Genomic DNA, 27,709 nt, shown 5'->3' on the forward strand with positions numbered 1-27,709 from the left:
CCCGTCAGAAACATAAAAATGCACGAATTACTTGATTTTGACTACCAACTACCCCGTCAGAAACATAAAAATGTACGAATTACTTGATTTTGACTACCAACTACCCCGTCAGAAATAAGAAATTCTAACTTTGTCAAATTGTTCCTAATAAATTTTATTTATTATAAATTAATTTTATATATTAATAATATTATTTTTACTGAGATTTTTTTTTTTTTTTTACTAAAATACAACGAAATTGCTCAATTTTCCTGATTTTGACTACCAACTACCCCGTCAGAAATCAAGTAATTCGTGCATTTTTCTTTGATTTTGACTACCAACTACCCCGTCAGAATCAAGTAATTCGTGCATTTTTCTTGATTTTAGTAAAAAAAAAAAATAAATCCTCAGTAAAAATAATATTATTAATAAATAAAATTAATTTATAATAAATAAAATTTATTAGGAACAATTTGACAAAGTTAGAATTTTCTTGATTTTGACTACCAACTACCCCGTCAGGATCAAGTAATTCGTGCATTTTTCTTGTATTTTGTAAAATAAATATCAATTTTTTCTTATTTCTGACGGGGTAGTTGGTAGTCAAAATCGCGTATTTGTGAAAAAATATTATTTTTCCCCGATTTTTATTTATTTTTTTTTCTGAAAATTTGATCATTTTACACCACACGTGGTCAGCGTTGACATGGACCCCAGTTACCAAAACTTTCATTTTCATTATCACCAGTAACGAAGTTACTTTGGATCGTTTCACCAGTAACGAAGTTACTCTGGATCGTTTCACCAGTAACGAAGTTACTTTCTGACATAATTTTTCTTAATAGTCTTATGCGAGTACTAATCGTTTTCTTTTCCTCGTACTCGTGGGATAATAACGATTTAATTCTTTCTACGGCGGCAGAGAGAGGAACGAACTCCTTCACATGATCATCTTCTACGGTAGCTAGCGACTGAAACATTGCCGCCTGAATCCGTTTCATGAGCCTGTATTCAGATGATAGTGTGTGTGTCCCCTGGGTTTTACGTTCTTGTAAAATCTCAAAGTCAGAAACTATTTTTTCAGGATTAAGTTCATCAGATATATTAATTCCATCTTTTTTCAATTTTTTAATAGCAACAATTACATCATTGATATTTTCATGGTTCATTATATAATATATAAATCTTTAAAATAAAAAAAAAATATCCCTAGAACCCCTATTGAGTGTTTAGCGAGTTCGTCGGGATGTTTCAAGGACAGCACAACCAAGAACTCGTAGCTTGCCACCACAATCTACCAAGTTCATTAGGCAAATATTCCCTCTACGAGAGCCCCTAACCCGCCAAACAACGGTCTAGAAGGCCCAAGAGGGAGGACAGCACAATCCTCATTAAACTCGTAGCTTGCCACCGCAATCTACCAAGTTTAGAGGATATACACATAACATATAACTAACTAAGGACGGCACAAGGACAGCACAATCCTCATTAAACTCGTAGCTTGCCACCGCAATCTACCAAGTTTAGAGGATATACACATAACATATAACTAACTAAGGACAGCACAATCCTCATTAAACTCGTAGCTTGCCACCGCAATCTACCAAGTTTAGAGGATATACACATAACATATAACTAACTAAGGACGGCACAATCCTCATTAAACTCGTAGCTTGCCACCGCAATCTACCAAGTTTAGAGGATATACACATAACATATATACAATGAAATGGTTATATACAATGAATGAAGAGCCCCTATCGAGTGTATTAGCGAGCTCAGATTATGAATGAAGAGCCCCTATCGAGTGTATTAGCGAGCTCAGATTATGCATTGGACGGCACAAACATATAACCTAACTAAGGACAGTACAAACATATACGCTCAGCAAAATCCCACCCACAATAATTAATCCAGTGGGTGATACGAAATATGTATCAACCACAAGTCAATATTGTGGTTGAATTTTGCTGAGCGGGGGGTTTTGCGGTTCCCCCACTATTATAAAAATCGCAATTATGCGCACACCACCGACAAATTGTCAGCCATGGGGGTTCGATCCTGGACCGCGAGCGTCACAGTCCAATACCATACTGATTGAGCTATCAAACCTTGTTACGAACATATGTTTCGGAAGTTAATATATAGTTAAGCTATATAGCTAAGGAACCAATATTTACACTAAAACAGCGGTTTCTGAATAATAACAGTTTCTGTATTTATAACAACAGTTTCTGAATAATAACAGTTTCTGAATATAAAACAGCGATTTCTGAATAATAACAGTTTCTGAATATAAAACAGCGTTTTTCCTAAGCAGACTGCGAATCAATAATAACAGTGGCATGAACACACCTGCAGATCGATTACCATGACAACGGTTTCTGTTCGGTACCTACACAGCTTCCTTGCGGATCAATAACATTATCATGATTTCTCGTAATGTTGTATGATGGGAAATATTTAAAAAACATAAATAATACTTCTACGAGTAATTAATTACGATGTAATTAGTTAAACTGACTAATTACGATCATAAAAAATCAAAAATCTACGAAGAAAACTATATATTACAAAGTAATCTCCCTTTTATATAATCAAAAATTCAGTAGTGTATGGAGGACATACTGTGACATAAATTAAAAAAATTAATTCAATGTGGTGATGATAGTTATTGATACTGAAAGGTAATTTTCTGTTTATATTTTTTCGAGAAAGCGGTTTTATATATATTTTCTGCCACTCTTTGTACTGATTGTGGGTGAATATCAAAATATTTCGCAGCAGAAGATATTGAACGAAATATAACTTTTTCGCCAGTTTCTATGTTTGTGGAAATTACCGCCCTCTTTCCGATTGTCTTACATCTTCCTGTATTACCACATGCAGAGTTCACGCTTCGAGTGACAACACGAAGGTTGTGTAGGGAGTTATTTTGAGTATCCCCGTCAATATGATCAATAACAAGACCGTCATTGATCATCCCATTATGACATTCATACGTAAATCTATGACATAGATAATGTTTTCTCTCCCCAGCAGTAAACCTTAGATAACCATGATTATTAATACAACCAACTTGTCTCTTCAACTTGCAGTGTCTGATGATACCATTAATATTTGATTCATAGTTTGTTATGACAGGATGTGGGACAAATTTATTTTGCTCCATTATAATAATATTATTCGTTTAAATCATTGTTTGTCTGAAATCTTGATATATAATCCCCCACGGATTTTATAGCGTTTTCACCGCTATTATTTTTTTGTCATAATATCTTTTAAGTTCTCTGAACCATTTTCCGCCGCACTTTCCACATAATTCTGTTTTTCCTCGCACTCCAATACCACACCGCAGACATGGTATTGGTCCTAGACTTCCTCATCGTATGTTTTGTGAGTGCATCCAACAAAATTCCTTTCTGCAGGATTTGTTGCATCGATTTACCGAACCGATCATCAACCATCTGCATTGAGACATTGTATATATATATATATAAATTTCTTTATTTAAATATTTGTTTTAATTATATGAACGAGTTTGAGAGATTATCCCAAACTAGGCCTGTTAAATATAAATTCAACCTTGACAGATTATCTTCTGACTTGCCAGTGCGAGATTTGGTTGATCCGAAAAATAAAAGTTTGATCTCGAAAATTCACGACGCCAAGAAAGAATTTTACACGGATGGTGCATCTCATAGATGGTCAACGTTCAAGATCATACGCCTTGACGGAGTCAAGAAAGCTGACAAAGTCAGTGTCGACAAAGTCACGGACGCCACAATGAACGACAAGCGAGCGGCAACTATCATTAACTACATCGCTGAATACGAGGGCAATCAAAAATATTTCTTCAGAGTAAAATTTATTGTATTAACAGAAACAGGTAGTTGGATTATCCGTGACAAATATGATCCTGTCCTTGGCAATAATAAAACTGTCATATTAAGTAAAAATTCCAGACCGGGTCTACTGACGGGTATTGACAAACCGTATTATGAGCGAGCATATCCTGTAACAGCGGTTATTTATGGAATCTATGAGATAAATAAAAAACCCAACGTTGATAAACTAGCGCCGATGAAATTTTCAAGGTTAAATTGTGTAGCCGAACGAGTAATAGAACACTTTACAAACGCGATGCGTGGAAATGGATTAACTGATTTAAGGCGTGAAAAAATAAACTCGTGGGCTGATTCGGTTAAGGATACCGGTGCTACAATAAAAGATGTTGCTGAGTTAGGAAAAATATTAAAATTTCCAATAACTGTGGCGACAATAACGGGAGAAGTACTGTACCAATCGAAATATAAATCGAAAGGAGCTCCAATAAATATTATTGATCATAACGCGCACGCATGGACTAACGCAGTAACAATATTTCCACGTGATCGAACTGTTAGATTTTACCCCACAGATAGTATGTTTGATTTTATCAACGAAATAAGTAAAACCGATCCTGTATCGGTATGGTTATTTAAAAGTAATGAAGAAGGTGAATTTGATCAGTTTGTCAAACCAAACGGTGAAATATATCGCACAGAATCCCTCCATGACGAGATGAAAAATCTCGCGAAGTTTTTACAGTGCAAGCACGCGGAAAATACTGACAAATTACTAAATAATTGTTTTACCGTTCAATCTGTTGCGGCTCATTTCGCCAGAGAACGAAATTCATGGAAACCAACACGATTTGATTTACTCGAGGACGTACGCGCAAGTTGCGTCGAATATGGACATGGCGGATTATGGAATACCAAATACAATTACAATGATGTTATTTCGGTTGATATGGTTGCATGTTATCCAGGAAGTTTTCTGGGATACGGAGATTGTTCTACGTACTTTGAAAGATTTGGTCACCCAACAAACGAGATGACGCGAGTGGCAATTAATGGACCATTACCTGATTTTGATCTGACTGGATTCGCCTGTATTGAATCATTCGAGTTTAACGAAGATCTTCACAAGATTTGTTATGTTTGGTTTGGTAGACATTTTTGTGAAAAACGTTGGGCACCTATAGTTTTGTTACGATATATGCTAAATTGTGCGATACTGACATCGTTGGTGGTCAGTGAGGCAATTATATCATATCATGCACAGACCAAAGTTTGGTTGCCCATGTCAGATTCTGAAGTTATCAGCGAGTTTAAGGAAAAATGTCCTGATGTTTCCGAAGATGATATTCCTAATAAACTCAAAACCGCAAAAGATCTCGGTAGAAAAATTATAGGTAAATTTACTCAAGGTGGTGCATATGATTATAAAAGACATCACGCACGATTAATTCTAGATGATGCCGAGTACGATTTTATAATCGCTGACACAACGGCGAAAAATATATTTGTAAATCGAGAAAATGTTTATTTATCCGACGGAACAAAATTAGGTACGATCGTTAGTTACATAAATGACGTATCCCCACAATATACTCATCTAAGATCTTCCATGTTGGCTTATGTTTCTATAAATTTATTATCGATGATTAATAGATTTCCTGAGACCGCAGTCAGAGTCGCAACAGATTCGTTTTATATTTCAAGTAAATATTTAGAACTTGTTATGAAATTTACAAGTAATGATGAACGATGGGGTTCGTGGAGAATAAAAAAGGAACTATTACACAATTACACAGAATCAGCAGATGTTCCAATGAGAGATTTTTATCGCGAGAGTAATAAAATATCAGAAATGTCGAAAGCACCATCGTTGAGTGATCCAATAACCAGATATAAGACAGTATATCTCAATGGACCTGGTGAATGCGGCAAAACAACTCGAACGATTAATGTTTTTAGAAATTCAGATATAATCGTGCTGACACCCACACATAGACTCGCACGTGAGATGAAACAGCGGCAAGTACAATCATGTACATATCATAGTTTCTTTCGGTGGCGCGGAGATACATGGACTCCTGAACGGATGGGAGAAAAATATATACCTAAAATAATTATTTGGGATGAGATATGCACGGTCTCATTGGATACATTAAAAATGTTTCTTGATTGGTTGTTGACGAAAAATACCGCTATAATAATGTGTGGCGATCATGGTCAACCGCCGCCTTTTGTTGGACCATCTCCACATGATTGGTTAAAAAATTTCGTTGATTATTACGAAGAAATAGATGATGATCATAGAGCTCTTGATGCAAATTTGAAGGAATTTAAAAAATTAATCAGATTACAATCAAACAAAATTCAGTGTGAAATAATACGTGGAGTGATCTCAGAGACCTCAATGAGTGATTTTTTAAATTTATGGAGACCCACCGATTTGATCGTAGCAAGTAGAAAAATAATCAGAGACGCTTTACAACAACAGTTATTTCAGCTGCATAAAGAAAAACACTCAGAATTACCCGTACCATTGTGTTATAGACCATCAGATACACGAAAACAGAATATTAATGTTGATATTCCAGGACCCTTGACAGAGTCAAGGAAACAGAATCTCGTATTAAATGATATTGTCGCCGTTGATATCAGTGTGGTCGAAGATGCAATACACGCTGACAAATCTCCATGGGTGTTGGGATACGCTATGACAATCCACTCGTCTCAGGGATTAACTATTTCTGATACACGAGTCTGGATTGTAGACGATCGCATCGAGTGGTCAAATTTAGTTTATTTAGCGGTATCGAGGGTCAGAAATATATCTCAATTACGTAGAATCATAATTCCTGAAATCGTTGATAAATTTAACATCATCGATGATGATATAATAAGAAAAAAATTAATCGGATACAAACAATCTGATAAAAAAAATAAACACGACTTTGATCTTGATGTTGAATTTATTATTGAGTTAAAACAGCAGCAGAATAATCATTGCGCCAGTTGTAATTGTATAATGTTATGGCGGTATTCGAGTAATGATTCAAGACAATTTACCATAGATAGAAAAGATAATAGTCGCGGTCATACACGAGAAAATACCATGTTGACCTGTCTTGAGTGTAATCGACGTAGAGGCGCTAGCGCCTTGGGTGCTGGCACCCTTGGGTGCTAGTTAAGTGATCGCGGTGGTAGTTGTGTATCCGTGGGGATTATTTGTAGTTGTTCACGTGTAAATCCACGTTGAGGAGCGGCCGAATCTAATCTGTAGATTGCAGGTCTGGAAACGCCTGCGTTTCTCCCAGTGGATCTTGTCACGGTAGATATTTTGTGTGTGGTAACACTCCAAATAGGATCAGTCGCTCTCGCTTTACCACCTTCAAGTTCACCAGGCTCATATAAATATCTGACTGTAACATCACTTAATATTTTTTGTTTTCCAACATCTTTTCGTTGTGTTGGTATATTTTTTTTTGTGACCGCGCTAATGGGTTTCATGTTGGTTATTCGTGTGATCTCATTATTTAATGCGGCTATCACGCCTGGTAATCTTGCCACCAATTCGCGAGATCTTTTATCCTGAATAAATTCCCTCGCGTATTGATATCCAAATAACCGCTCAGCAAGTGTTCGATTAAATCGCTCAACAATTGCTTGATCACGGTGAATTGCAGTATGACCTCGTCGTATTTTGGTATTATGTCGTTTCATCAGCGATGATACTGGACCAAGAAATTCCTTACCAGGATCAACCTGTAGTAGCTGTGGCCATCGCAGACCACCTTGTGGTCCGAGTCCTCGTTGATAAATTCGTTCAAACGCATCGGCTACTTCAGATGATGTTTTCGCTGATAGCGGCTCTGCTTCTTTGTATCTACTTGCAACATCAACTACGGTTAGTGCGTATTTGTACGTTTTTCCACGCACAGTATCATGCGGTAAAAACAGAATATCAGCTTGATGAACTTCATTAGGAACACTGACATCGAAATACGCGTACTGAATTTGTTTAGGACGTGGTAGATAAATTTGCCATATTGCTTGTTTGGATAACCATGCTTTAGCAGTAGAATGTTTAGCAATATCACCACCGCGCTTATTAGGTAAAAACGAAAATTTCTTTCTACCGCATATAGAACATTTTCCACTGTACGCTATTTTTTTGTTTTTTGTTATAACCGTAGCTAAATCAGTAGTTGGAGTTTTAACTTTACAGCGTAAACAATATAAATTCATGTTATAATATATATGGATATAATTGATTTCTCAGCAACTCGGCAACGAGAGCCAGTTAAACACCATCCTGCGCTACCGAACTCCATGAGAATGATTATCATAGGACCATCTGGATCGGGTAAGACGCAATTATTACTTAATCTGATAATGAGATGGTTGAAATGGGATAAATTATATTTAGTAGCACCATCCATTGATGATCAACGATGTTATGATGTACTTAAAGATTTCAATGAAAACGCACGATTACTGGATGAAGATAATGATGTTATAGAGTTTATAACCGATATTGATGAAGCACCATCCGTAGATTCCATAGACGGATTTATTAATAATTTAGTTGTATACGACGATGTGATGCTAGATAAACAATCAAATCCAGCCAGAATATTTTCCCGAGGTAGACACAAAAATACAGACGTGATCTATGTTACTCAATGATATACACAAATTCCGAAGGTGATCAGAGACAACTGCAACATTTTAGTTGTGTTTAATGGCGTAGACACACACACGTTGCGAAATATTCATCAAACTTGGTGTGGTGGTGACATGGATATAATTAAATTCAAAAATTTCTTCTCACGAGCGCAAGCTACTCCGCATGGATTTATAACAATAAATTTACATGATCCAAGAACAAGATATCATGTGGGTCTTGATAAAATATTTGGGTAGCAGGGGTGATGATAAAATTAAATTTAATTAAACAGATATCATTAATATAATGAACAACTGTGCGTGGTTACATCAAGGAACAACAGATAAATGCAACAAAAGGTGCCGTGGAGAATATTGCAAGAAACATAATTATCTTATAAAGAAAAACCCTCATGCTGGTCCACGAAGTTGTGTTGGTTGTAACAACGGCGTTAGAGGATTATATCAGATTTGTAAAAATTGCGGTGGAGATCGATATCGAAGTTTGATGAACTATTACAGAAAAAGAAAGAACATAAATCCAAAAATAGAAAAACCACCATCAGAACTTGAATATTACTTGAAACATAGAACAAATAAAGATGAAACAGATGAAGATGAAACAGATGAGGAGAAAGGACAGCGAGAACGAGTTGAAAAATATTCATCAAACTTGGTATGGTGGTAAATTAATAGCAGCAGAGAGGGTACCTACCAACGTTGGTCGTCAAAAAAATAAACAAGAATAAATAAACACGTAGAGTACTTTATTTTTTCAGCTACTATTTCGAACTGAGGTTTTATTAGTACAATCGGTCATTACAGAAATAAAACATCTCAAGGAAAAGTTCATTTGTAAAATCTTGACCTTTCTACGAGATGATTTTATTTGTTTGTTTTATTTGTTTTGTCGGAATTCTATGGTCTGTTCACCCTCTCTGCTGCTCCTTGTCTAAACATTTTCTTAAAAAAATAATTACTAATATGTATTCAGGCACAGATATATGTCAATGCAGGAATCCAATTTTTAAGTACTTAAAGCAGAAACATCAATCTCTAACCTAGTGTGTGTGTATGTGTTTTTTTTATATTTTTAATGTAGCTTTAACAATTTTTTAGTCATATCACTATGATGTCTGCAGTGCTGTGGTTTATAGTGATGTCTAGCACTGGGACATTGTGCCACAGACATGTAGCATCATGTCCCACCGAGTCACATTATCCTGACACCAAGCCAACAAGTCCTAACACTAATCTGTTAATGCTGAGTGCCTAGTGAGGAAGCTGTTAGTACCATTTTTATAAGTCTTTAGTATGGCCTGGCCTGGGTCTGAACCCACGACCTCCCACATCTGAGATGGATGCTCTAACCACAAGGCCACCAGAGCGGTCAAAGACCAATTTTTACAGTAAAATGTTTCTTTTAAAAAAACTATCTCCTGATCATACAGTAATAATTAGGAGAACATCCACTTACTCAATCCAGCTAGTAAGCAAAGAACGACTTTCAAAATGTCTTTATGACTTGTTTCTGCACTAAATGCACTGAAATGTTTGCATGTTGAGATAGAAATCTGAGAGTGGTGGTCTCTTTGATAAAGGGATTGGTGCCAAATGCCATCATTTGCCAGTTACTATTGGAGCAGAAGTGCATGCTTTTCTAGTGATAATTGTTTACCATGAAAGACAGTCTTCCCTAAAATATTACCTACATGTGGTCTATGTGGGGTTGTTTCCAGGGGGAAAAAAATCAAGTGTAACTGCAAGTGAAAACTAAGCATGGGTACAATATAAATCAATGGATAGAGGTTTTCTCCAGGATCCTTGGAGACTTGTACCTTTATCTAGATCTGACAAAATAAAGGCACACTAATGCAAGAAATTGCTGCGTGAAAATCATGCACTTGTTTTAAATATTTTCACTTTTGAAACCAATTTTTCGTATCTTAGTTCAAACATTGGCAATTCCATTCCCATCTGAAGTGACAGGCTTTTTCAATCCAGAGCTGTTTTAGTCCTGGTGATTCAGATATTTGTTGATTATCATCATCCGCCATTTTTTATTTTTGGTAAATGAAAATGTTAAAACTTGCAAGAGTGAGTTGTTTTAAGTTGATTAGATGTTTTTATACGTGTTCCTAAGTGACCGTTTTAAACAATGATGCTTTCATCAACCATTCACAACCATCAACCATTCACATTTTCAAAACAGACTCATCCACCATCCCAGCATGCATCTGGGGGAAGCTAGTCATCAACACCAAGGGTTATATTGAGTTCAAACCTAGTTGTGTAGGATTAACATTAGAGAAGCCTGTCTATTAGAAGAAACCAGTCATTTTGAATGGAGATGGTATTACAGTGTTTGCAATGAGAAAACAAAAAGTTGGTTTAAAAAACTAAAATATTCTTTAAAAGTGAAATATTTCATCCATGTCTTAGCATTGTTGTGATTTTATTTAGTCAGATTTCAATACCCGTACGGGTCTCAAAGAGTCCCACAGAAAAATCCTCATACTTTATCCCAGCATTTAGTAACTAAATGATATAAATAGGAAATAGAAATTCTGGAATGTAGGGTAATGTAAATGCACACTATTTACATGGCATCCTGTGTGTGATTACTGACACTGATATCTTCCAGTTCATACAATAAATATGGCTTCATAATCATAACCCTAAGTGTCCCAGGGCCAAAATCCCTGAATTTAAGTTCTCTCAGATAGAAGCCTGAGAATACTGTATCAGATTTCCATAAAACAATTTGAATGATGCCTGAGATTTGACTGAAGACTAAGTGGGGGTGGGGGAGGGGGATGACTGGCCATCCTGTGTGAATCCCTTGATTCCGTCTGGACAATCAGTGTACTGGGATATACAGACTAACCTCGGTGTTGCACACTTAAATGTAGATTTGTCAATGGTGACACCATGTAATAAAAATACCTGTCAAGAAGGTAAAGATCTGGACTTGTACCTTCTCGTCTTCAAAGATAACTGACAACAGTAATGGTATTGGAAAGTACCAGAACACACTTTCCAGATTGTGTCTGCTGCCATAATCGAAAGGCATTGATTGTCACTTATCTCCAAGATGGCTGTGTATGTGGACCACTCCTTAAATGACTAAATCCCACTCATTGTGAAAGGGTTCAAAAGATGAGCATCATAGCCAGTCACGAAATTCAAGATGTCTGGTGATGAGATGGAATGACTGCCATCATCTATTAAGCAGCCCTTTCATTTGTTGAGATGAAACTGCATGTATTTCCAAGCTCTGATTGTTGGGTCAAGTTGGCAAGCTTCAGCCATCTCAGAGACAGAAGGTTTATCAACTGGGGTCTCATATGTTGATTGCCCTGGCAGGAAGATCCGCAGCTTTATTGAAAGGTTCCTGAGCCGATATTCAACTCTCCGAGAATTCAGGGATGGCACCGAGCTTCGCCAATGTTGTATGTTGCAATATTTTTCCTTATCGACGATAAAATATACCATCTAGCAATTTTTGGGGCAACAACATTTTTGACTGTTAAAACTTGTATATACAGTCTTGGGTCTGGAGTGGATAAATTGAAAGGCATTATGAAAATAAGCCGCAAGCTTGGATATAAAATGCACTGAAATCTATTTTACATAAACAAATCCTTTGTTCATATTGACAAACCATCCTAACAGTGCATCTGCTTATGCTGATGTCTGGTCTTAGTACTGTATGCTGTAATTGCCATGCTACCTGACTTACTACAATCGACCACCTCTAAAGGTGGGAATGGGAATGACTACAATCGACCAAATGATGGCAATTTTTAAAAAAATGTACCAGAAATTTTTTTTACTGAAACTTTAAAAGCTGATCACCAATTGTTCTGTATGTATATACTAAGCAAATTAAAAAATAAATTCTGTCTTAATGTTCTACAATTATTTGATGTTGCAGCAAGAATAACAAATGGGCATTTGTTTGCTCCTTCAAAAAGGGCCTTTAGCAGCGCCTTAAATAACACTTGCTTCTTCATCAAAGCAAGCCAACTACAACTTTCAATAAATACAAGGGATCTTTGATCAAATGAAGTCACAACCAAACTTAAACAAAAGCATTTCAAACTATCGATTGTTTCATTTTCCATAGTGACTGGAACATATTTATTGTGCCATGAAAGTTTCCTGTTTGTGATCGCTACCAATGGCAGCGTAAAACCCAAATTCAATTTCCAATATTTTGAAACTATAGATATATAGCTGTCAAGTTAACTAAAGATGGGACATCTCGCAAGAATGTTTGTTAAACTTTTTAATTTGTTCACATGTTTTCATTTCCCTATGAAAAACTTCATCCCTGGGTAGCCTGGGCAAGATGGTAGTTGTTTCTGGCTGAACCAAATCTAGGCCAATTTAAGTACATGTACATGTAGCATATAAACAGCCACGTGATACTGGGGAGAAGGAATCTCAGAGTGAATTGTTTAGTGAAATGTGTTTTTGACAATGGGATATAGATCAAATGTGGACAACCATTTTTATATATACATAAGTGTTATTTGCATTTTCTAATGGCATTTGATTGATACATGAATTTTCCAACCTATAATCTAATACTCAAATTCATGGAGTTTTTATAAACATGTACATTATTTAACACATTGTGGAGTGTACTACACAAATGTAAGTTGTCAAGATACAAGTGTATTTCAGACTAGTTGTCTCAATTTAACCAAAATTTCCAATGTTTTATTTCTCTGTGTAAATCCTAGTCACTGACAACATGTCATTGCTTAAAAATTAAACTTGTATGCGAAATTTCAATTTATTTTCAGCCCCACCCCAACACTGATCTAAACATCCGCTTATGTCAACAACATTATATTGGTCCCAAGGATGTGAGATAAATGGACAGCACTGTATTATGAAAATGGCAACATTTTTTGAAAATTGGCGACAAAATATTGAGGTTGGTGATTTTTGGGGTGACAACTTTTTAAAGCCATCACCAACCCTGTAAAATGACAGAAGACATCATACAGATCAGACTCGAAGCACAATTCTGAGGGATGCAAACCAGACTGAGAAATCTTGAGCTTGTTCAGAGAGAAAAGCTGGAACATTACACCATCAGACCAGACTTTGTTGTAGTGGAATTTTGAGGCAAAACAAGAGAACGATAAGGGATTGTATGTGTTGGTACAAAATGTTGCTCATCTTATGATACTTTGATGTCGGTGACATGAATGTAGTTTTGGAGGTGGGGACCATGGATGTGAATCTCTGTGGAGACCTGTAAATGAGAATATGAACACACGCATCCTGAAAGTCCAAGACAAGGGATGTAGGGTTACTCTTGGACATTGTTGAGGGTTGGCCTCAGGATCCATGTCTTTAGACTGGGTGCCCTTGTGTGTTTGACAAGAATCTGCATGCCATGGCAATGTGAATTAACTCAACTTTTCTGAAGGACAGCATCTCTGAGGATTGTTGAAGCCTAAGCCTTCCTCCCAACAGGATGTTGAAAGAGGATGTATAAGCATGAAAAGATGGGTGGCAAGAAGAGAAACTGGACCAAATCCTGTCTGTTTTCCCTTGTGCTTTGTTGTCTCCTCTTTTGGGAAACTAGATGAAGACGAAGGTTTGAAAGAGGAGTGCCCAGCTGTAAATGCCTTAGTTTAATCCTACCTACTTCTCTTATTCTTTGTGGAAATGAAGATGTAGCTGTGGACCGTGAGGCTTGAGAAAAGGTTGTATATCACGAACTCCTCTGTGTAGCTATGGAACAGGAAGTTGACAGATAAAAGGCTGAGCTCTGGGGATTGCACTGTAGTGGTTTCTAAGCAGTGTGGACATGGTGAGGGATACATTTCACTCTGCAACCTGAGATTAACTGAAGCAGCAATAGTACTGGAGAGTCAGTGTTAAGTTGCCATACTGAGTACACAAGTCATACAGATGACTTATTTCCAGGCAAGCTTTTCAGTAGGGGTGTCAATGGTGGGATCTATGCTATACCAAGGTTGCTGAAAAAGAGCCACAGAGACCAGATCAAGCATGGAGAAAATGGCTAAAATGTTGCAAACCAGTTGATAAGTGTTTTCGAAATGCTTTAGATCCATGCACAATGAGCATGACTTTGACCTTCTGGGGCTGGCAATATTTCTGTTTATGGAAGACTGATGAGTGTATTTTGCAAAAGGCCAGACTGATGTCAGACTGGAGGAACTGTTGCAAAAGATCAATTGATGTTTAGGTCTTGAAGGACATTCTGAAATACTGCATAAAATCAGTCACTTGACAAGATTGTGGTAACCATCTGAATGAATGCCGGTCTTTTTAGGGCAAAAGGATGTAGATTCTACAAGTGGCCACTGATAGAGCATGCGGTGAAGGACAGAACTCCAAGCAAAATCTAGAAGATTCTTCTATGGATGCATGGAAGGCTGAGTCTTTCCTGGATATCACTAGATCAAACTAGATTGGATGCAGGAGGTTGTGGGTTCAAACCCCAGATGAGTCATACCAAAGACTTATAAAAAATGGTACTAACAGCTGTCTCGCTAGGTGCTTAGCAATAAGAGGTTAATGTTAGGACTGGTCAGCCTGGTGTCAGGATAATGTGGCTGGGTGGGATATGATGCTATGTCTGTGGCATGATGCCCTAGTGCTAGACATCACTATAAACTGCCATACGGCAGACATCACAGCGATATGACTGAATTTTTTTAAGGCTACATTAAAAATCCATATCACACACACAATCAAACAAAGAAGAGGGCTTGTGAACATTATGGTGCAACAAGGAAGCCTCTTGCAAAGAAAGCAACAGTTAGGCAGTGGATAGGAGATAGATGACGATGATAAGCATGTATGGGAATCCATCCAGGTTGTTGGTAAATGATAATATACAGTTACTGACTTTGATCATTGTCAAATGTCTGATATGAGTGCAGGGAGTGATCTTCTAGTACATTATCCAATGGAATATCTGGGTATATGCAGTTTGAGTCGGACTTCACTAATAAACAAGTATATTTGGTAAGAATAAAATGTAAGTACAATGAAACACTGGAGTAAATAATTAAATGGTTCAGGTTACTTAATCATATGCTGAAACAGACAAATGAAAGTTATATTATTCATCCACAATGATGACATAATGAAATTCATAAAGAGAACCAGAAGTATAGTGTCATAAGGAAACTCATAAAAATTGCTCAAACATGTGAGAAGGTTCCAAATGAATTTTTTGTGAGATCTCTAATGAAAGCTTACTGACTAGGCATGAATGTAAGTTACCGGTAGAACTGATGAATGATAGGATTAGATTCCAGAAGACCACCCTCTTCTGTCTTGGCATGCAGACTACATTTTAGCACTTTTATTGCTAAGAGTTTATAGACATAATTTACTTATTTTCTACACTTGAAAGGGCTGGGTTTGCAAGGCAGTCGTTGTTCTTCTAACAGAATGTTTCTAAGTAATGTATCTGAAGAGAAAATACACATCTACCTTCCATTTTTGTAATAATGTTACCAAGATATACAGGCAAAGGAGTATAATATGGAGGCATATTCTCTACATAAATGTCAAACCTCTTGAACTGATACCGACAAGTCAAAAAGAAAACATCAGGGAAACAAGAGTACTTACCACTAAATACAAACTGGGAATCTGGTGAGAAAGATGCTTCCAGAGGGATCCCCTTGTTGTTGGCATGTCCCTACAATGAAAGAAATACTAATTAAATAATGAAAGAAATACTAATTAATTGCTACATTGTTGGCATACTCATTTTTCATAAAATGTTTCTTCACCAAATATTTGTACACCTAAATAAATAACAAATAAAACATGCACAAAAATTACAGACCATAACAATGTTTGTAAATTAAATTACATTAAAAATCATGCATAAAATTGTTCTATCCATCTTGCTTCTTTATAAGCATCCTTTCTAGCTTAGCCAGAGAAAGCAATTGTTGGAGTAAAACATGTTTTTATTATAATAATTAAATGATCATAATACATCTACTACCTCACAAATCACCAAAACAAAATAAAAAATTACAAGTTTTGGAAACAGAAGCCTTTCTGTTTGCTTCCTGAAAAACCACCATAAAACATTTTCAGATTGCAGCCGCTATCATCCAACTTTCTTTCAAGAAGCAGGCAGAGTGAGCTATGCTCAGCTATCATTTCTGAGGAGAGATTAAAGAACAGTAAGGGCCTCCATAGGGTATTCAAAATAGGAAAATGGTCCTCCAATCCTTTTCCTTATGAGAACTCAGTTTTCAATGGTGCAAGGGTGACAGCTGACAACATGCAGAATGCAGGTAGACAAGTGTTGCTTTTAACCCATTTTCTTTCCCTAACCTTACATCTCACAGCAGATGAAGCCATCTTCACACTGCCCTTTCTAGCTAACCTGGTTGAAGAAAGATTTCAACATTTTGCCAAGGAATAAGAAAGACTCAGTCCCAAAAACAAATGACTTGCCAGATGGTGTCCAGATCATGTTCAGTGCTCCCCCACCCCAACTGTCAAGGATTTCTTCTGCTACAATCACCCAGCAGGCCCATTCAAAGATGACATTCTGCTGCGAATAAAAACCTTCTCATTGAAAAGTGTGGTAGAGTTTGTCTACAACATAAACCCTAGACTGTTCTTAATAAATCCCCAAGGTCTATGGCAAGCTTTCTTTGGTCCTTGATCTAAACCATAACAACCAATTTATTTAGGCATCATGGCAGGCATTGGGTGTGTGCGTGTTTAACAGAACAGTTCAACACACACTTGCCAATGTCACTGCAGCATCCATTAATTTACAACTTGAGGAGGAAGCCATGGTAGATGAATTGTTATCTTACTCATAATCCAAGAGTTGTCGGTTCAAAAGAAAGCCTATGGAAGTGGTGACATAACCTGATAACATGAATTAAAAGAAAAAATGAACATAGGACAAGTACTGAGTTGAACTAAAAGTTCTATGACCTAAGAGTAGGAAATTAAAATGGTGCCAACATGCTTATCATATGAAAAAGCAAGACAAACGAAGTGCAAAATATTTGTCAACTTTACTGACCAACAAATTAAAAGTTAGATTGAGAAAACTCCAAACAACTAACTGCTTAACTGATGAAAAGACATTGTTTGACACTCATGAAGCCTCAAGAATGAGTATGCTTCAGAGCACAAGAGGAAATAGTAACCAGTGAATTTACTGGATTTGGTATCAATATCTTTATTACATCATTAAAATTAATTTACCCCCCAACTACATTTTATATGCATATAAACATGTCTTCTTCAGATATCTTATGTGATCATAATACATTAGGAACACTTTGCAAATTCTGTTCTTCCAGGCAAAAACGACAATTGAGTGGTCTCCCCTTGAATAAAACCTGAAGGGTGTGAAGGCATAAGTCAACAGGAAACCCCTCAATTTGGGCTGAAGGTGTCCAATGCCCAGGTACTCTGTTTTGGAACAGAGGAAATGTAAAAGGGGAGCCTGTTCTTCAGTTTTGTCACAAACAAGTCCACCAAGGTCTCCACAATTCTGAATCAGGGGTCTGCCATGGATTGATGCAGTGCCCACTTCCTGATAACAACCTTGCTTATCTTGATTTGACTGTCTGTAAAAATCTACTTTTTCATGTATGAGAAAAACACATTTAAAATTTCAGGAGCCACGCCACAATTGTCTTGTATTATTCATATGTGATCTTTTCCTCAAAATGATAATAAACTTTGTACATTTTTTTTGGTACTTTTAAGAAAGATTTTTTTTGTGTACGAGAAAAATACATGTATATGAAATTTTGGGAGCCACACCATGACCATGTTATATCCGAATTTGTGTTATAATGGAGTGTACTATTGTAAGGTTCGCAAAGTATCAACTGATCCAATAGTTTTAGCTGACAATCTACGGGTGGCAATATAAGTACAACTTTTCGATACATGTCATTGAATCTTATACTTGCTTGCTCTACTAGCAGTAACCATTCTCTTACTCTGTAAGAACTGCATTAAAATTAAAATGGGTTCCAAGATAGGAATCAACATGTTATGAGCTTCAGCAACGAACTCAAACAGTCTGAAAAGTTAAAATTTTCTCTTACTAAAAATACTAACAATTTTTTCTGCAATATTTTTTCATGATTATGAATTTGACAATATGGGTAAAATAAATCTAAAGCTTTTAAAAACCACTTGATGAATTGCTAACAAACTTATGACCATCATACAACAAATGTAAACAACCTGATTCTGTTTATTTCAGTGTACAATACTAAATATATCTGATTACCCAATGCTATTTCTATTGCTATTTTATTGGCTGCCTAAAATTAGTACTTACTTGTCCATCATGTATAATATGATGTCCCTTGTGCACACTTACAGGGTAATGCATTGCTATTTAAATATACTGAGCTGTATCTAAACACACAGGGCAACACTAAATCAAGATAGTGCACCTCCCCCATTTTAAATGAGATGCCCATCAGGCTTGTTCTCCTAGCCATCCATCCGCAAAGTTATGTAATCTGCCTGACAAAATCTTGAGTGTGCCAACAAAAAAGATTCATTTTCATTTTGAAGTTCTTGAAGGACACAAGGAAATTAATAATGTTCAACACCCTGATGGGGCTCCATTTGTAGGTAACCCCCTTACGTAGATCATCTGCTTTCTTGTATTGAAAGCTATAAACTTTGTGGACAAAGCAAAAAACATGACATATTAATGGAAAACAATGCTATTTCTGTTCTCTGTATTTTATTGGTTACCTAAAATTAGTGCTCACTTGCTGATCATGAATAATATGATGTCCCTTGTGCACACTTACAGGGTAATGCATCGCCATTTAAATATACTGAGCTGTACCTAAGCAACTGTTGGACAAATAAGCTAAGAAAGGGGGATTAATGGCTTACATAGCATCCAATACAATGTTTTCATTATAAAGGAACAGAGACAACTGCAATGTATTTTGGTCCAGTTAGTTCAAAGAAGAGCTGCTGATGCTACTGACATAAGGAGTTGTTTTCAGCAACTGTGAGGTATATGCTGTAATATGATGTAAACAATTTATGAAACTTTATTGTACTGACTGAAATAAAAAAACATCAAATTTATTTTATTGTCTAAAGCAAAAAAAAAAAGATCCATCAACTTTATTTTACTGACTGAAAAAAAATACCCATCAACTTCAATCAAGCAACATGTGAAGATTTTTTACAACATTCAAAAAATAAAACTACTCCCTGAATACTCTCTGCAATAGATAATGATGAAGCACACAGTACATGAACCTTATGGCAAAGCTGAAGGCACAAGAGTAGAGGTATATGCCACAATTATTTAGAATTCCACACTACAACATCAAAAAATTATGTAACGGTTGGAAATTATGTCAACCTGTTTGTGAGTCATCTACTGCACACTGTGAACAAAGCATCATTTTCATGACCAATATAAAAAAATTCAAATTCTCATGATCATTTTCATGACCAATATCAAACATTTCAAATTCTCATGGTCATTTTCACGACCAATATAAAAAATTTCAAATTCTCATGATCATTTTCATGACCAATATCAAACATTTCAAATTATCATGATCATTTTCATGACCAATTTCAAACATTTCAAATTCTCAAGATCATTTTCATGACCAATATCAAACATTTTAAATTCTCATGATCATTTTCATGACCAAAATCAAATGTTTAAAATTCTCATGATCATTTTCATGACCAATATCAAACATTTCAAATTCTCATAATCATTTTCATGACCAATATCAAACATTTCAAATTCTCATGATCATTTTCATGACCAATATCAAACATTTCAAATTCTCATGATCATTTTCATGACCAATATCAAACATTTCAAATTCTCATGATCATTTTCATGACCAATATCAAACATTTCAAATTCTCATGATCATTTTCATGACCAATATCAAACATTTCAAATTCTCAAGATCATTTTCATGACCAATATCAAACATTTCAAATTCTCATGAACATCAACATCCAACCAATAAGGAAAGCAGAGATAGCAACTGGATGCTTGTTGACATCAGGATCTGCTGGAAAACACTGCTTAAAGTGAAATGGAATCAAATTTTGAAATCACATTTAATGCTGTTTGAAACACTAAAGTACTGAAACATTTTAAAGTATAAACTATATTGGTATTGAATACTGGTTAATATTAGGACCTGGGGAAAACACTGCTGTCATGAAGTAAAATCAATATTTAAGATGACAAAGGTGACACAAATTTATACAAAGGATGCATGAATTTATTTTTTGTGAAGCACAATTTATGAAGCAAATAAACACAGAAAATAAGTAAATTTAAAGAATTTTAACATTTCTTTTTCTATCTGAAGTACAGCAAATTAAAAATGATGCCAAAATAACAGTAACAAAATATGGCCCTTGTCATAAGTAGAATTCAAGCAAGTCAACTGATTTTTTTTTTTATTAAGACACTTGCTCTAGGCCTGGGTCTGGAAAATAAATTCTTTGAGCACTGGTGTGGATGAATTCTTTTTTGTTTACTATAAATAACAAAACTCTGGTCATAAGAGTTGCTTGACTTTTATTCTGTGCTTTGAATAAAGAGGTTTTTATTTTTTAACTGATGCACAGATGTATGAGTTAACATTACTAATAAAAAATCAGTTTCAAGTGAAGGCCAAGATCCCTAAAGTTTGTTGAGCAAGTTGATGAATAAAATGTTGTACCATAAAAGTCTGAAGTGGTGTTCCTTGAAATGCGTCTATGAGTCGGATGACTGATCCATTTGTGGAGATTAGTATAAGTTTTCCATCGCCGCTAAATTTCAACCCTGTCCAGTCACACTCTTTGTCCTGAGGAAGCTTGAAAGTGGCAAATGGACCCTGCAGAAGAATAGCAAAGGTATACAAGTATGCATGATCTGGCCTGATAGCTGGATCTCATAACCTTCAAAGATATTCTCTTTTCTTACAATAATACAAATCAATCCTATTCAGTGCATCTACTATTCTACTAGCATACCATACATCTGGAAGTCTTATTTTATGTACTCTATCCATGAATATCTTTTGTGTGAAAAAATAATTAAGTATAATTACAGTACTTTCTTGAAGAGACTAACATTTGCATATGCATTTCCCTGTGCCCAAAAATAAACACAATTTGTATGGAGCAATAGTGCATAAAAACTCTGGGAGTGTGAGATATTACTGCCCATACAGTACTCATCATTTAAACACAGTATAATTCCCATGCTCTTTCAGAACTGACTAGTTTTCAAAACTTTATACTGAGACAAACAAAATGTAGTTCATTTAATGATGCTGCGCTCGAGTGGGGAAGCAAACAAAGGAATAAGTCATTTGAGAAAAGTACTAACCTTGAAAGTATGATGAGTCGCTACAGATTTCTCATTACATTAACAGTTTTTTACACAATGAAATATTCCAGGTAAAAATTCATCTGCTCATCAAGTCAAGTATAAATCCACCTTCGAATTAAATTAAAAAATGTTTTGGAGTTTCTCTAATAAAGTGATAGATTTTATGTAGTAGGTCTTTATTACGTATTTCATAATGAGATACTTAAATGTATCAGTGGGATAAAATTTATATTGTCAGTGGCATTATCACTTTTGGAAATTTCTTTTCCCAGGTAACAAATACATGCGCCCTTATGTATCTTGTTCAAACTTGTACTTCCACATTAAGATCTATTTCATTTTTCTTCTCCTTCTCATTCCCTCCCCTCTGTCCCCCACCTCTGATGAACAGATTTTAAAATATATAAAGATTGTAGACCCTCTAGTGTACATTTATGTAATCAATGAGTAAGTGCCACAGAAAATGTCTTGAACCAAACTCCAAACAAGAAAGAGTAAGATTCACTTTTTGGCCAACTATAATCTTCCACATGGATTATAAAAAATTGTAAGTGAATAAACGTAAATGACTGGTTTCTATTCACTGTTCTCTATCTTATATCTGTCACACAACAAACAGTACAAGCTTTATGGAAAAAGATGAAATAGAATAATAAAAATATTCAAGTGACAATCATAAGTCTCATTAGTCATAGTCATGTTTGAAAACAATGGAGAAATTGGGGATAGGTAAGTGGTGATTGAAAACTAAAAGTGTCCATCAAAATTTGGATAAAGTTACCAAGCTAGAATGACAGCTTCCAACAGCCACACAATTCACATCTGAATGCAGAAACAAACAAACTAAAAACAGGGTGTATAGGTACACTAAGAAACATTCATATCTTTTGTTTATAGCTGTTATGCTCTGAAGTTCATTGAATATGACCCCTCTGTAATGTTTCTACACTACCCCCACACCAACAATGTTCAATGTATCAATCTGTGCAAGAAATGTGTTTATAAAAATAAAAACCTCGCCAATTTCTTATGAAAATGGTCAATAATGTGAGAAAGTACACAATTTGAAACAAAATATCTATATGATAAATTTATCAAATATAAAATAACTAAAATTACAGAACTTCTTTTTATTGATGCAGAAATGCAGCTGAGAAATGCAGTGGTAAAAAATGGAGAAAAATCATCCACTCAAAATCAATGATTTTTTTCAAACGAAATAAGTGAACCTTTTTAAAAAATGAAAAGTAACTTTGTGGAGAAGGTATAGGAAAAATATTTTACTCATGAAGCAAAAAATTGTGTATAGCCACAAATGACAATACAATGTTTCCACTTCAATCATAAAATACTCCTTACATCTACTTTCAAAATGTAGACAGCCTTGAGTGTATGGCCACTCAAGACAATAAACTGTTTACACTTCACTCACAAAATATTCTTTATATCTACTTAAAAAATGTAGACATCATTTATGTATAGCCACTCATGACAATGCAATGTTTTACTTCACACATAAAATATTGGGGACCCAAGTGGCCAAGTGGTCTAAAGCGCTCTCCGTTATGGATCACTGCCATCTCACCTCTGTCTGCGTGGGTTTTTAAGTATAGGATTTGGCCAACGTGTTTATGTGAGAAAGCATGCCAGTAGCTTCTCAAGGGTCGGTGGTTCTTCCTGGGGTTTTCCCGGGTTCTTCCTCCACCATTAATACTGGCCACCATGCATAGCCTATCATGTGCTGAGAAATGGTGTTAAACCCCACAACAACAACATAAAATATTTCATTGTATCTACTTTAAAAAAACTGAAATAGCTACTTTGATGATACAATCTTTTCCCTTCACTCATAAAATATTCCTCATAACTACTTTAAAAATTTGGACCTCCTCTTTTTCTTACATTAACAAAATAAAACAACTTACTCTGTCAAAAGATCGCAGGTCATATAGCTTGAGCATTTCAGAATTAATGCCTGCAGCAAATATTAACCCCTCTGGATCAAAGGCTGCAACTGGTCTTCCTGTCAAGTGCATCTGTCCCTATATTAGACAGACACATTTCTTTATACATCAAAAAATTCACATTTCAAAGCCATGCACAGAATAAAATTTAAACTCATTATAGAAACAAATATTCAACTTTATACAATGAATAAAATTTCATTAAAAACTCCATTATTGTGAATCTGGTGCTGAAAATATTTTCCATAAAAGAATATAATTCCACAGAAATGTATATAATTCCACATACATATATGTAATTCTACATATATATATCAACCTAAATGTCTATAATTCTATTTGCAAATATAAAAAATGGAGACAAAATCTAAATGCTGATAAATTTATGGTGCACTGCTATTGTAGTAACTGCAAAATAGGCATGAGATCTAATACTAAAATTGTCAATTATCATGCAACTTTCTATCGCTACATAGGTTTGTTGGATAACAGACAGCTAGACAGATCAGTCACAGGCCTGAGAATGTTTAGATACACACATCAAATCAGTCACATACAGGCCTGATGAAAGTCTAGATATGTTCATATTCTGACAGATCATTTACAGGCCTGAAGAAAGTTTAGATATGTCCATATTCTGACAGATTGGTTACAGGCCCGAAGAGTATTTGGATAAAATCATATTCTCACAGATTAGTTACAGGCTTGAAGGCAGTTTAGATACATTCATAGTCTGACAGATTAGTTACAGACCTGAAGACCGTTTAGATAAATTCATCACATCAGTCACAAGCCTAAAGAAAGTTTAGATACTTTCATATTCTAACAGATTAGTTAAAGGCCTGAAGGAATTTTAGATACATTCATATTCTGACAGATCAGTTACAGTCAAGTGTGAGAGAAGAGAGATATTATATGTGAGCCAAGCTATAACTGATCAGACAAAAATTGTACATGTTTGTCATTTAACATCAACTTTCAAACTGTTTAGTTTGATTTCAGCTGGAATATATTGTATAAATAACATAGCAGTGTTTCAAAACATGCACAAATGATCTTAAAAAGGTTATCCTAGATAGTTCACCTGTAAACTTGTAGAAGATAGTTGCTCATGCAGTAGGATGCTTCCTGTAAACAGTTTTTTATAACACTGTTAACTCAACATGTTATTAAAAACAATTTTTTATAACACTGTTAACTGAACATGTTATAAAAACAATTTTTTATAACACTGTAAACTGAACATGTTATAAAAACAATTTTTTAAAACACTGTTAACTGAACATGTTATAAAAACAATTTTTTTATAACACTGTTAAATGAACATGTTATAAAGACAATTGTTTCAACATTTCTCTTTATTTAGGTCTTTTCATTTAATGGCAATGTCAACACAATTTGTCCATTATTTTAAGACCTTTATGCTAGAATCTGTTCATCACAGTCTAGACTGGTTTTTAACAATTGATTTTTTGGGTGGTTTTTAGTAACCTGATAATATTTGACGGGGGATTGACATCATTTGCATAAACTTCCAAGCCCTTCATGCTCTTGTGCTTTCTGTAACTTTGGTCAAATTATGTTCAGTGCTTTTGGTAAAGTGGTTTGAATATTTTAAAAAAATTCTGGTAATGGTTGCTATGGTAAACTGACATCATCTGTAGAATCTGAATGCCAGAATATTGTTTCCATAAATTTAACAAAATTATATTACTCAGTTTTAGTGAAGTCATTTAAAGTTTATTTACTTCTAGAATTGGCAGCCATATCTTATGGTGGATTGGCATCATTGTGAATAGGTCTTAATATATTGTTTAATGTTGTTTTCTATTATTACAGTGGCCATGTTGTTCAGCTGTCTTTTAGGAGTCAATTAAAGGTTTCACTATTTTTAATAATGGTGGTGGCCATGTCTGATGGTGGCTCAGCATTAACAGTACAAATTTTAAAGCCTTTCAGGTCAGTGAAACTGTGCTTAGGTTCTTAAGAAAAGATTCTGCAAACTAGCAAATTAGAACCAAATATAACGGCCAGGATCAAACAAAAATCTTGTTCCAGATATATGTTGAGGTAATTCCAGAGTCTAAGACCGTGAACATGCATACATTATTATATTTCTGCTGGTATTTTTTACTAGGTCTGTAACATCTGTACAAAGAGAAAGTTCTCACCTTCAGCATGAAGATCCTACCAATCATAAGAATTTAACACAAGGAAACTTAAAACATCAAAGACCCAACATACATTTCCTTACATATACATTGGAGAACTTCTCAAAACTATATTCTGGCGGCCTCTGCCAACTGTCCACTTGGATTTTTTTCTCTCTCATGTAAATAACATCATTCAGTGTTTATCATGTAAATGTGTACACATTCAATATTCTGTTTAAATGAATAAAGCACATTACAATAGATGTTAAATAAGTCTGGGATGCTGGTTAAATCAAAATGGCTGACAAATATGAAAAAATTTCATTGAGGAAGAAAACAATGGAAAACAGAAGGTGAAAGTCATCCAGTGTGTAAAAGAGTTATCCACTCAGGTGATAGTTGTGGCTAAATGTAAAAACATCTAAAGCACAAATATAAACCTTTTCACTAAAACCAGTTCTAAAAATATAATCACTCAACAACCAATTACAGCTTTCAAAATTCCTGTACATACTTCAATCTCAAAAGGGCAAAACTATTCTTCAACATCAACGATATAAAGGCTGACCACACTGACTTTCTTGTTCGAGAAACCCACCACCCATATGGTTTACCATGGAAATGCATCATATTTTAATCGATTTGTTTTGTTTCTAAAGAGATGTGTCAAATTTCTACTTTGCTAAACATGACAGTCATAAGGCTTCATAAGGCCAGAAATTATGGTTTCCAAAAATCCCATTCTCATACTAAAACCTATGTATTCTGATCTCCTCAATAAAACAGCCCAAACTGGTGGTTTCCCAAAAGTGGACAGTTTAGGGAGGTCTCAAGGATATAATATAATTACTATCTACATTTATCACTTGTAGCAAACTTATGATGAATTCCATGTACCTGACAGTTTTGTGACCGCAGATCCCACAACCTGATAGTCTTGTCCATTGACCCTGACAGGAAGGAATCATTAATTGGTGACATGCATAATGTGACGACTCTGCAAAAAAAAATTGTTTTCAGACAAAACAAGTGTAAATATTCACATATAAGTCAAGTTAAACTGCAAACTGCATAGTCCCAGATCTGCCAAATGCAATTACAGCCTAACATTTTTCTCGTTACCAACCAATAAGCATGCCAATACAACTTTATGGTCTTAAACTGAGTAATATAAGACAGCAAAAACTAACAAGTTGTCAAATTCAACAAATAATTTATTTCCCTAAAATATGAATTAAATCACAAATAGTCCAAAAAGTTTTATCAACAGTCCTAATGAATAAGGTTCTAACTACATGCCAGTGGTGTTCAAAATAAGATCCAGTGCTGAAAGTGTTTATGTGCCTGTAGTGGTCTGTGATGTAGTGATGTGGCAAGACTTCCAATTAATCACAACAATATAATCCAAGATGTTCTTGTATGTATTCACCATGAATCTCATTTAATGTCTCTCTGAATATTATTTGAGCACTTTGTAATTCCAGAGAATAATAATTTGAATAAATAATTCCTGCCCAAGTGAAATACTGAATAAAACAATATGACTGATTAATGCTCAGGGCTATTCCATTTAAACATACCTGGGGGGGGGGAGGCACATTCAAAAATGGGTGACCAACCATAGAAGTGATTTTTTTCTACCACCACCAGTCATAGCAGTGAATTTTGGACACCCATGCCCATGCATCTTTTGATATGACA

The 27,709-nt window shown here is 35.2% G+C and overlaps 1 protein-coding gene across 1 annotated transcript in view; it reads right to left on the reverse strand.

Moving 5' to 3' along the window:
* LOC149774318 (WD repeat-containing protein 82-like) overlaps positions 1-27,709 on the reverse strand; it is a 44,866-nt gene that overhangs the window by 10,016 nt on the left and 7,141 nt on the right. Inside the window, exons 4-7 of the mRNA XM_089945469.1 lie at positions 26,906-27,005; positions 23,817-23,933; positions 21,236-21,391; positions 16,122-16,191 (exon numbers count right to left, since the gene is read on the reverse strand). Of these exons, the coding sequence (XP_089801595.1) occupies positions 16,122-16,191; positions 21,236-21,391; positions 23,817-23,933; positions 26,906-27,005 (443 nt within the window). The remainder of the gene's footprint in view (positions 1-16,121; positions 16,192-21,235; positions 21,392-23,816; positions 23,934-26,905; positions 27,006-27,709) is intronic.

This window comes from Sinohyriopsis cumingii, unplaced genomic scaffold, assembly GCF_028554795.1.
Source record: "Sinohyriopsis cumingii isolate HCF-2022 unplaced genomic scaffold, ASM2855479v2 utg000349l, whole genome shotgun sequence".
Taxonomy (NCBI): domain Eukaryota; kingdom Metazoa; phylum Mollusca; class Bivalvia; order Unionida; family Unionidae; genus Sinohyriopsis; species Sinohyriopsis cumingii.